General features: G+C 41.9%; 1 protein-coding gene across 1 annotated transcript in view; it reads left to right on the top strand.

Annotated features, from left to right (window-relative positions):
• The window catches only part of KIAA1257 (KIAA1257 ortholog), a 130,554-nt gene that overhangs the window by 79,376 nt on the left and 38,495 nt on the right, over nucleotides 1–12,683 (top strand). The window contains exons 10-12 of the mRNA XM_019536965.1: nucleotides 3,809–4,003; nucleotides 9,601–9,898; nucleotides 11,650–11,814. Coding sequence (XP_019392510.1) covers nucleotides 3,809–4,003; nucleotides 9,601–9,898; nucleotides 11,650–11,814 — 658 coding nt within the window. The remainder of the gene's footprint in view (nucleotides 1–3,808; nucleotides 4,004–9,600; nucleotides 9,899–11,649; nucleotides 11,815–12,683) is intronic.

Raw genomic sequence — 12,683 nt, 5'->3', positions numbered from 1 at the left:
GAGGCACAGACAGGGGTGTGTATATGCAGCACTATAAATACAGAGGAATAAATTACAATTACAGAGTTTGTTGTGTTAGCTTCTGACCTTTTGCCATCTGACCTTTTGCCATCGGCATCTGAAATCAAAGACTTTGATCTTTGATAGTATGTACATTGTTTTTTTTAGACATAATGCTATTGCACACTTAATAGACTACAGTATAGTGTAAACATAACTTTTATGTGCACTGGGAAACCAAAAAATACGTGTGACTCGCTTTATTGCAATATTCGCTTTATTGTGGTGGTCTGGAACTGAACCCGCAATGTCTCCGAGGTATGCCTGTATCTTGTTTTTCTGCCCTTTACATTTTACAAGGCAAAAAGAGAGATTCCAGCCCTGAAATACTATATTCTGAACACTGAAATCCTTAATTTAATTTTAAGGAGAGAAAGGTAGTTAGCCATGTTAGTCTGAAGTCAGGCTGTGGCCTACACAAGCTTATATCTTTCTGAATGAATTAGCCTTGAAGGTACCATCGTGTCCTGTCTTCTACCCTAATTTCAGGTGAAATGGTGACAGTTTTAACGAACACATCACTACTTACTGACTTGTTAAAGTTTTTTGCTTCATTGTTTTCAGCTAAATTGCTTTCAAACAAATCAGTATTGACAACAGCATTTTTAAAAAATAACACTTTTAAAAAAGTTTAGCAAATTTTTTCATTTGAATTTACACAGAGGACAGAATACCTGTTAAGTCAAACTTTCTCCCTCTAAAATATAGATTTTTCACGCTTTCTGTAGGGAATCTCAATCAAATGAATGGCTTTATAATGTAGGACATCATGTTGAGAGTATTTCTTATGAAATTGGAGTATGATTTTTGTGCATTAAAGTAATGGTCTTAGAGTTAAACTGTGTGTTACTTTCTGTTTCCCTACTTTCAGAAGTTAGATCTTCAAAATCTCACGTTATCCAGAATATTTTATAATACGTGATTCTAAGGCAATTATTCTAGACTGATATTTTTCATTCTGCTAAAGTTTTGAAACTTCCTTAGGAGCCTTTTAAAGTTTACCTTTGAATTTATTGCATTTTGTACCTGAATTCAGAACAGAGTAGCAGTTTTTGCAGGCCCATAAGCAGTAATGTGAACTTTGCAGCACCTTTTGAGGCACTGCCAAATGCACACGGCATAGGTTCAAAGATTCTCTGCACAGCATATTTGCAGTGTGGAGCCAAGATTAGATACCAGTATAGTAATGAAGAATATTAATTTTAGGATTTTTTGAGTTTAGTGAAAGTTGAGAATTATAAGAAAATAAATCTAAAATAATATAAAGAACCCTGGATGGTGACTGTCTCTTTTATGGGGTCAGGTGCCACTCTGGGCATGCCTGGCCCACAACTCTCACTTTCTGCAGTCTTGCACCACACAGTCTCAGCTGTGCCACTACAAGCCCCACCAGGCTGCTCTTCCCTGGCAGGGTGCAGTTTCAAGTCCTGCCCAGGACCAAGAGGCCTCCTTCTTCGCCATAGTCTCACAGAGTAGTTACAGGAGCAACCGCTCCACCAGAAGCTGTTCTTTCCACAGCATCAGGCAGTAAACTGCTTCCTCCAGCCCTGCTGACCTGAATCTTAAAATGGCTGCTTACCAGAGCTAGGGCCACACCTGCCAGCTGCTTATTCCAGCTCTTGAAGTGGCAGACACCATAGGTGTTCTGCCACAAGACTAAGGACAGACATTACACATAAACTGGTTTAAGTGATCAGAAACTGGTTTAAACCTGTAACAGAACAGACATTCAGTGCACATAAACTAGTTTGAAAAATGGCTGAAGCCAATTTGAGATAAACCTGGTTGCATGTAGTATCAGACTTAACTGATTTGGGTCAAACCAGTTTATGCAAGGTCTGTCCCAGACCCCTTCCTGGTCTAACTTAAACCAGAGTTCCCCAGCATCCCAGATGCTTTGCAACCCTGGGCTGGGCTGTCTGCTCCACAGCAGGCTGACTCCACCCTTCTGCTCCCTCGCTGGAGCTCCTGCAGAGATGGCAGGCACAGCAGTATCTGCCTGGCTTACCCTTCCCCACCCCACCACTCCTTGCTCAAGCAGGGATTTCCCCTCTCCCCTGTCCCACAGCTTGGACTGTAGCCAGCATGTGGTTGCTAGCTAATGCTGAGAGGTGTCTGTGTAAGACAGACAGGACAAAGGCAGATAGGTCAGTGTCTGTTTAGGGCCTTTTGGAGCTAATCAGCAGGTCAGCTGGTAATGTCCCTCCTGTTCCTTCCTTGGAAAAAGTTGTTTAAGAAGAGCTTGAACTAATGAGAGAGGCTTTTGTTTCCTTGATGGGGTGCTAAACACTGTTTTATCAACTCTCTGCTGCAGTGGTGACATGTAGGGGTTGCATGGCTGTGCACATGCACCCCCTTAGAGCACCGGTGCACCCCATGTCAAGCTGCACTCCTCATTTAGGCAGTGGGCAGGGGGGCAGGTGGGAGCATTAGTGCCCCCCCTGCAAGCTGTGGGACTTCTAGAAGCGGCATGGTCACTTTTTGGTGAGTGAGATAAGGTGTGGGGAACTCCCTGGTCAGTGGGGTTAGCCGCCAGGGGTTGCCCCCTACACCCCAGTCAGTAGGATTGGCCTCCAGGTTGCTGACTGGTGTTGTGGGGGCACGCGTCTGCCCTGACTCAAGAAGCACCAGTCACCCATGCCCTGCTTCTGAGCACCGAGGGAGGCAGGGAACCCCTCCGTAATCAGAGCACTTTGCTGGGCCCTGGCCACACCCCCTTTGCCTCAGCACCGTTGAAGGGAAGGAAGGGAGGGCTGCTGTAGTGCCCCCTGACTTCCAGCCTGAGCCACTGCAGGCATGTGCCTGCATGTTCTCAGTCCACAGGGAATGTCTATATACTCATAACCCAGTTCAGCCTAGACAGGTTAGACTAACCTGCAAAGATTGAATCAATTCAGGCTCAGGCTTTTTGAATATCTGTCCCTAGCCATAGAGGCAAATTGGAGAGAGGTACAGTAAGTATCTGGTACCCTCCAAATTAGGGGCATCTGTAGTTCGGAGGTAAAGTTTGGATTCTTTGTTACCTGCTACAATCAGATTAGGAGATTAAGATTACTTTCTGAATGAAAATGCAAATTTTACTGAAATGAATGGGGATATTCACTTCTGAGAGACAGTGCAAATGCACTGTTTATAATCTTCTCTAATAGGCCCTCCTTTAATTTATGTAACGACTACATATAAGGCAAGGAGTCAATGTGTCTTTCTTTCTGATATCTGATTAAAAATAAGAGTTAATTTTTTTTAATTATTACCAGGGCACAGAAACATTTTTAATGCTTTCCTAATTTTTTGCATGCCTGATCTTTTCAAATGTCTGAAATTATTTAAGTTAAAATGTCCTTTCTGAGTGTGACTGTATAAAGCAAAGCTGTAGTATGGACTCCTTTTTTACCTCTGGCAATTAATATTTCTAGTGGAAATAGTCATATAATGTTTTTTGTAGGTATAGTAAGGCTCCAGTAGCATCGAACACTGAACTTGGATAAAATTTCTTGCAGAACAATACCTGCTGCAATTAAAAATGAGTTTTCAAATAAGTCATGAACAGAGTCTTTGTGGGCTTTTTTGGTAATTCATTCAGAATTATTATTTTAAAAATCCTTTGTATTAAGAGACATAGATTAACATAAATTCCTTTGAAAAGAACAAAGACAAGATGGTTTCATTAGGGATCGTGCTACAGCACTATCTGAAACAAGAGACATATACTGATTTTGTAACATTACTGATGTGTTCTCTGTTGCAGGCCTCACAGCACTGAAGATGGAAGATTGGAAGTATTATATAACTCTCAGCTGTCTTTCCATCAGCGCCTGTATACAGACCTGGAAGCCATTCTGTATCATATCCACCTCTGCAAACCCCTCTCTTCTATAACAAAGCAGTCTCTTCTTTATATCAGAGAGATGGTTCCTCAGGCATGTTTCCAAGCCTTGTCCAGGTTAGACCATTCCTATATTAATAGTCTCATAACTGACAGTTGAACCATTACCAAAGTAGCATGAATATTTCATACAATAATTAATGCTTTTGTTTTTCTTTCCAAAAGAAAAAAGGTCAATGTGTCTTATAAGTTTGAGGTCAGGCATGATAAAAAGGCAGAGGAGCATGCTGCAGAGAAGTGCTAGGAAGACGGCAGCAGTTTCAGGGCCCTCTGTATGCCTTTGACTTTCAGTTAAATATTTAAAATAGCAGTAGTTGTGCCAGTAGTGACCTGCCCCTACCAGTTTGTCTAAGAATAAAATTATGTTGGGTAACTAGGCAAAGGGAGAAGAAGGAACAAGAGAAGGGGAAATCTGTCTTAAGGGAATGCCAGCTGAAAGTGGCTTAATTCCTGTTCTGCTGTTCTAGACACTTATCGTGGAGGAAAAGAAGCAGGTGATTGTGGCTCTGACAAGGCAAGGGCACTTTGGAAGGACACTCAGTCAGAAGTGAGAGGGAGCATAGAAAAAGCAGATATCTACATGCAGTGGCTGAAGGGGCCAAGTTTGTTCTGTGTCTGTAAAAACAGACTGTGAGATCCGGTGCCCGTTACCCTGGTGCATTTACTACTATTTGGCTTATAGTATATCTCCCATGTTACTTGTAGTTTTAGCATTCTGTAAAGTATCAGATGTGAATGGGTATATCATGTACAAAATCTGAAAATCTAAAATTTTGCCTGTTTTGTAAGATTTGAAGAAAAAATGGTCTGTTACGTAAAAATCATGCCAGTGTTTGAGAAGTAACAATTGGGCTTCATCATTCTGTGAAATAACAAATAAGGTGTTCAGAAAGTTGCAGAAAGACTGGGTTCATGTTCTCAGATGTCACTGAACTCCCTTATTTAGATTACTTTCTAAACTAAAGCCCATGCAATGTTTTCTGAAATAAATGGGGATTTTACTTCTGACACTGAAAGAGTGCCCAGCATTTATAGTTTCTTTTATAGGATTTAGTTTTAAATTGAATAACTCCCACATTACTCACCTACATTGCTTATGGTGGAATCTTGCCAAGTAAACATTCAAATTACATAGCAAAGCTGTTATTTCCAGTCAGAGGAGAAGAAAGACTTTGTGAGTAATTTTATATGGTTGTGGTCGCTATGAGTGAAAGATGCTGATACTAAATGTCACCTGACTTGTATCATTGGCAAGTATGTTAAGTTTTTTATTGCCTGTTTTCAAACTAAGACAAAGCTTGACAAACGAAATGTGCTTCACAGCACATTTTTGATGCATCAGCCAAGGTTAGTACATACACTTATAGGTGGATCTAGGATTCTGAAAAGGAGGGGTGCAGATGGTATGGTGTATCATCACTTACAACTCAATACATATTTTTCCCAGTTTAAAAGAGACAAGCTTTACTAAAATGCTAGGGACCTAGAGCTATATCATTCAGTTTAAGATCAAGGCAAAAACAAATATAACTTTATTGGGATGTGCATTAATTTGCTGTATCATATATTATGTATAAAAACACAAAAAGCTAGGCAAAAAAATCGAAATATATTGTTACATTAGTTCTGTGTCATTAGAATTGCATGTATATCTTTTTCAGATGCACAAAACAAAATCTAGCCTTCAACGTCTTGACAGTACATCCAATGCTTCACTGGAAGTTATTTCTGTACGTGAATTAATATTCACCTGGTTTAATGTTTCCACACCTGAGTTCATATTTTTAGCAACAGATAACAGAACTACAGAAGATAGGGTAGCTTGACTACTGGAACATAAAGACTACTAAAACGAAGAGAGGGTCATTAACACCCGTGGAACGAAAAGATTAGGAGGAGTCAGGTAGATTATAATTGCCCATGAAGTAAATCAAATTCCTCACTGGTGCCTGAATAGAAATCCTGGTGCCACCCTTTATACTTCACTTTTTTTCAGACCCTTGGATATCCAGGGGTCAAATTTTTCTCTCTGCGCTGTAAGTTTACAGCGTGGGGAACATATTTTTGTTCCCGCATGTGCCTGTTGCCCCACCTCAAAGGGGTTTGAGGTGGGGCAAGAGGCACGTGAGTGCTCATGTGGACAAGCCCACGATATGCAGTGCTCCTGGGGGATCGAGTAAGGAAGTTTTCAATGTCCCCGAAGTTATGCATTTTGCAAGGGATTGACCCCCCCTCCTCCTGTCACAAATCATGTCTACACATACAATTGCACTAGTTTAACTAAACCAATACAGTTAAAGCCAGTTCAAACACCTGTGTGCAAATGCTCACATTTAGTTGAGCCTGGCTTATATTTATTTTGTTAAATTGGGTAAAGATTTGTTTAAAGTTATATATAAGCCAGGATTAAATTGCTTTGAGCGTATTCACGCCAATTTAAATTAAATCAGTTTTGAAATCCATTTTAACTAAACTAGTGTGGCTTGGTTTTATATAAGACCTAGGAACAGTTTTTTGGAACAGTTGCAAGCCGAAAACAAAGTCATCTTGTTTCCGAGGGCCTTTTCCACCAGACAAGATTATCAGTGAATTATGTTTTGTCATTCCCTCCAGTCTGTGCCCCTAACCACTACTGAAAAACTTCCTGTTTGGGACAGGAAGGGAAAGAGTTGTGTCAATGTGGAGCTAGTTATGGCAAGCCTCACCTACTGCCTTAAGGTAAATTTAATGCCACAGTGTGCAATTTGAGGGACTGAGTATCTGGTCCAGCATCTATGTAATGTATGGATTTGTATGAGGCATTAGTGTTACTTGTGTGTGCTGCTTACTAGTTTTCTGCTGTTGTCTACAGCCTGCTTACACAGATTACCAGGTTTTTTCAAGTAATACCATTTTATGCCATACACCTATTTTTCTAGCAAAATGGCACCTAGCATCTAATAGGATCATGGGATCATAGGAGAGTAGGGCTGGATGGGACTTCACAAGGTTATCTAGAGCATCCCACTGCTTAAGTTAGGATTATCTCTGACTAAACCATCCCATCCAAGTTTCTGTCTAACCTGCTTTGAAAATTTCTGGAAATGGAAATTCTACAACTTCTCTAGGTAGTCTGTTCCAATTCTTGACCACCCTCATAGTTAGAAAGTTCTCCTAATCTCCACCCTGAATTTCCCCTGCTGAAGCTTAAGACCATTGCTCCTAGTCCTGTCCCCTACAGCAACAGAGAAAAGGACATTTTCATCCTCTCTATAATCACCTTAAGATATTTGCAGATTTTTAATCAAATCCCCCCTCAGTCTTCTCTATTCTAGACTAATTAACCCTCATTCTTTTAGCCTTTACTCATGAGTCATGCCTCTGAGGCCTGTATTCATTATTGTTGCTGGACTCCTCCCAATCCCTGCATGTCCTTCTTGAACTGTGTGGCCCAGAACTGGACACAGTACTCCAGGTGAGGTCTCACCATTGCTGAATAGACCAGAACAGAGCAGAATTATTTTAACCAATCACCTTGCAAATCACCTTGATTTGCCAGTGTCACTCCTATTAATACAACCAGTCAGGGGTGATGCCAGACTCTTCCCAGTGGGGGAGTCAGAGGCAGGGTAGACAGAAAACTGGGGGGGCTGTGCAGACAAAGGCGGGACATGGGCCCCACAGGCCAGGCCGTGCCAGGAGCACTGTGCCTCTGTGGGCTGCGAGTGTAAGCAGGGCAGGCTCGGCTGCATGGGGTAGCCTTGGAAGGAGCAGGGGGGAGTCTTAAACAGGGATGGTGCTGGGAGGAGTGGCTGTGGGAGTGGGGCTAAGGTGAATCTTGGGCCAGCACTGCAACCAGTTGCTGTTGGCCTTTATTTGCAACAGAAGCATGCTGTTGGCTCATACTCAGCTTACGGTCAGTACTGCGGCCTAACCAGTTATTCCCCTGCCTATATTTGTGCATTCAGTTATTCTGTCCCAAGCACAGGTTTTGCAGGACTTTGCATTTGTCCCTGTTGAATTTCATCTGGTTGATTGAGGACCATTTTTTCAACCTATCTAGGTCATTCTGGATCCTAGCCCTATGCTCCAGAAGTTCTGTCATTTCACCTAATTTAGTGATATAGGCAAATATGCTAAGTGTGCACTTAATCCCAATGTGCAAATCATTAAAGAAAATGCTGAAAGATATCACACCCAGGACAGACCCCTGGGGGACCCCGCTTGATACCTCTCTTCAACTAGACATACAAAACCAGTTATGTATCTACCTTACAGTACTTTCATCTAGTTCAGAGGTGGGCAAAATGTGGCCTGGGGGCCAGATGTGGCCTACCAGGCTATTGTATCTGGCCCACAAGGCCCCTAAAAAATTTAGAAAATTAATATTTATCTGCCCCTGGCTGCCTATCATGCCACCCTTAATGGCTTGCCAAAACTCAATAAGTGACCTTCTGCCCAAAATAATTGCCTGCTTCTGATCTGGTCTGTATTTCCTTAGCTTGTTAATGAGGATGCCATGGGAGAGAGTGTCAGAAGCCTTGCTAATGTCATGTGCTTTCCCCAATCCACAAAGCCTGTCACTTTGTCAAAGAAGGGAAATCAGGTTGGCCAGGCATGACTTGCTCTTGGTGCATCCATGTGGGCTGCTTCTGATTACTTTGTTCTCCTCTAGGTATTTCACAATAGGTTCTTTGAAGACCTGCTCTTGTTGAGGTCAGGCTGATTGGTCTGTAGTTCCAAGGATCCTCCTTCTTCCTTTTCCTAAAGTTGGGCACTATATTTGCCCTTCTCCAGTCATCCAGGATCTTGTCCAATTTCTATGACTTGTCAAAGAGGCTCTGAAGTTACCTCAGCCAATTCCTTCGTTACTCTAGGGTGCATCCCATCCAGCCCTGCTGACATGAAAGCATCTAGCTTCTCTATCCCCAGCCTGTTCTAGTACTTTAGGATTTTTGTCTCCTTCCCTATCTTTGCTACAACTGTGCTGATCATCTGGTAGCTGCCCAAAGTTGTAAAGACTGAAGTAAAAAAGGCATTTCATACTTCAACCTTCTTTATATCATCTGTAACTAGATTGTCTTCTGCATTCTGTAAGGGAGCTATGGTTACTTTGGTCTACATACTTGTAGGTGCCTTTGTTGTGCCGTTTATGTCCCTTGCCAGCTGCATGTCAAATTGTGCCTTGGCTTTCCTAATTTTCTCCCTGCATACCTGTGCAGTATTGCATACTCTTCTCTAGTTCTATGACCAAGTTTCCCCTTTTTGTAGGGTTCCTTTTTGAGTTTCAGCTCATTGAAGAGAGGGCCTCCTTGAAATACAGCCAACTCTCCTGGACTCCTTTCCCCTCAGATTTGTCTTCCAGGGTATTCTGCCCACTAGTTCCCTGAGTTTGTTGAAGTCAGCATTAGTCATTTAAACCACAGCTGAATCTGCTTCTCACAACTTCTCCAAGCAAAACTTTGATAGTTTTAGTAAGTGCTTAGAATGTCTTTGTCTGTGCTGAATGCCTGTGTAAGTGACCTGAGGTTCCCCTCTCATTTAGCTAATAGATGTTAAGATAAAATTTAACATTTTTTCACAATAGGAGTGTAATACTTATTATCTATTAAAACACAACTTCAGTGTATTTTCTGATAATATGTGTATGTATATTTGTCTGGTTATATTTGTAGGCTTGATTACATCTGTCACTGTAAGAAGTTAAGGGATGTCATTCATGGAAATCTGTTGCCCTCTGCAGAAATGATTACAGTCTTGAGTCAAGAATTTGGAATTCCCCTGACTAATGAGGATTTGTTTGTTCAAAAACCTTCCCTGCTTTCACTCCCCTCATTTGGTTTTCCAAAACAAACTGAGATTGTCAGAAAAAAACAAGGAATACATTCTTTATTGGATAACTACAACAAAAAATACATGCTGTGGAAAAAAGAAACGGAAGATAAAATGAAATATGATAAGGATCACATCAAGGTGAGTATTGTGCAGTGTAAAACCACTAGTCTTGAAACAGTCCTAATAGTCACATAAATAACTCAATCTAATGAGCAATAGTGTCTTATACTTGCACACATTTTACAGAGCCACCAATGATCAGCAAAAAAACTTTGTCAAAACCATCAGTATATGATTCTGCTAAAACAAATTTTAAGCTATTGCTAGTTGGGGGTCACAGGGATAAGAAAAAAGAAAGAAAGAACCTAGTGGTCACTGGTGAAACCAGCAAACATGATCCATAGGGGGGAGACCATTTAATTATTCAATAGTATCCTTTCATAGTTTCATAATTTGTAGGGTCGGAAGGGACCTGAGCAGATCATCAAGTCTGACCCCCTGCCATGGCAGGAAAGAGTACTGGGGTCAAACGACCCCAGCAAGGTGTTTGTCTAGTCTCCTCTTAAACACCCCCAGGGTAGGAGCCTGCACCACTTCTCTTAGAAGCTGGTTCCAGATCCTAGCCACCCTGACAGTGAAGTAGCACCTCTTGTTATCTAGCCTGAATCTACCCTCTGCCAGCTTGTGACCATTATTTCTTGTCACTCCTGGTAGTGCTCGGGGGAACAGGGACGCCCCCAATGCCTGCTGGTCTCCTCTGACTAGTTTGTAACAGGCCACTTTATTTTATCTGGAACTAATTCTTTTTTTTTCTTTGTCCCTTTCTCCTCTGGCCATACTTCTCATTTTGGCTTGTCCTGAGGGCCTTATAGTAGTCACACAAACCATGCACTTAAGATGAGAAATTGTGCTTGTTTTGCCCCACAGTAGATAGAAAAAACCCATATGCCTTTTGCCACCCAGCTGTTTTCAGCTGAGAGTTGAGATTATATTGATTACTGTCTGGGAATAACTGAAAGGCACAAACAGTGAACTGCTGTTCATCAAATCTGTGCAGAAGAATTGCACACCTCCTGGCTTGTGTTATCTGAATGGGAGGCAGTCTCACATATGTGTATTACTTAAGAGAAATCAGATTAAGTCATTTGCAAAAACTTCCTGGGCACGTCTGCATGTACATTAATGCACCTTTTCTAATGCGCATTAAATTTAGTCCCTCCAATGTGAGGTACTAAATTAATGTGCATTAGGCTGCACTAGTGTGCAGTAGTACATTTGCATGCTTTTTTAGTGATGCTTAATATTCAGTAGACTATTTTACTGTGCATTACCATAATGTCACAGTTTTTTACATGAAGTTTTAGTTACCAGTAAAATAATCTGCAGTGCGTTAAAGCTCATGTGTAGATGAGCCCCCTATTGAGGAGAATCATCACTTCAGATCCATCTCAAATAAATGAAAAGTGTATGATGCACTATGTGTAGCAGATTATAATACATATACATCTTATTTAAGCTCTGTCGAAATTAATGTTTTTATTTCCTTTGGCCTCATTTTGACATAAAAGGCCCAGTAAACCTTGCCCCACTGATCACCACTTAAATCACTACTTTAAAAAACCCCTTCTTTTGTGCCCCCCTCCCTCTCAGATATTTTTCCTGACCTTGCAAAATGTCCTCTGCAAGGGTGAACTAAATTTCTAACACTGTATTTTCTAACTTATAGAGAAATTGATGGCATCTAAAGCTTATTGACTGAGTCTTTCTTGGCCAGTGGCCAATATGAAGAGCCCTGCTATTTATGAGGACACTAGTATAATGGTTACTAGTTGTTTTGTCATGTAACTTAGACTCCAAATCAGACTAACTGATCTATAACCCTTCTCTAGGCCAACATTGATGCTGTATATTTACTCAATAAAAAGGTGAAAAGGCCAATCTTAAAAACTGCTAGAAGCTTTCCTGATGATGGTAAGTCTGTCTACAACTACAGTTCTCAGAGACTGAATTCTGCAGAATTTGCAAAGAAGCTGCTTCGTCAGGAGATGGCAAAGGTAAAATTGAGATGCATATACAATTAAATGCCGTATTGTGTATACCTAGATAGGAACTCTTGAGCTGGCAAATACAGAGGGATGGTTGAAATGGTTTACATTAGTGCCTGACATAGTGAAAATGTGAGATTTGAGTGTGGAATCTTACCAGATTCTCACCATGTAATACTAATTTATGCAAAATACTGCTCTTATACCACTGAAATGAATAAAGTGGTGTGGCAGTATATCCAATTGAATAGAATGCTGGATAGTGGGAAACATTGAACAGTTCACTTCACTTCCCTGTCTCACTTTCCCCATTGTGGAGACTGGAGTCTGACCCAGGAGTCCCTTCCAGTTCCCTGTTCCTTGGTAAGTAAGTACCGAAGGCTTGTAACTGAGAAGAGAACTTGACCTGCCAGAAATGTTTGCCACGTGGTGCTTTGGAAAGATGTTCCACTAAAGTCAATTACTTGTAAAACATGGGTATATAGCAAGGGTGCTCAAACCCTACCCCATGGGTCATATCCAGCCCATGGCCTTGTGTCATATGGCCCAAAGGACTCCCCACAGGTCTGTAAATTTGGCAGTGCGGGAACAGTGGCACTGTTTCCTCATTGCCAAATTTCTGGACCTAAGGGGAGCCCTGGGCCCTGAACCCTGAATGGAGTGGCTGACACCGTGTGCCTCCTCGCTCCCCAAGGCGATGTGGGGGAGTGGAGCAGTGTCCTGGATCCAGTGGAGCCTCACTTGGGGCAGGCAACGGCTCCTCCCTGAGGTGAGGCAAGGCAGGGATGGAGGCTGGTGTGGGCTCTGCTGGCTCCAGGGAAGTGCTCCGCTCCCTGGCCTTGATGCAGGAGAGTGGAGCACTTCCCCGGAGCCAGAGG

Source organism: Crocodylus porosus, unplaced genomic scaffold (assembly GCF_001723895.1).
Source record: "Crocodylus porosus isolate Cpor-Errol unplaced genomic scaffold, CroPor_comp1, whole genome shotgun sequence".
NCBI classification, from domain to species: domain Eukaryota; kingdom Metazoa; phylum Chordata; order Crocodylia; family Crocodylidae; genus Crocodylus; species Crocodylus porosus.
The sequence above is the reverse complement of the archived record's forward strand: the minus strand, read 5'-3'. Positions and strand labels throughout refer to the sequence as shown.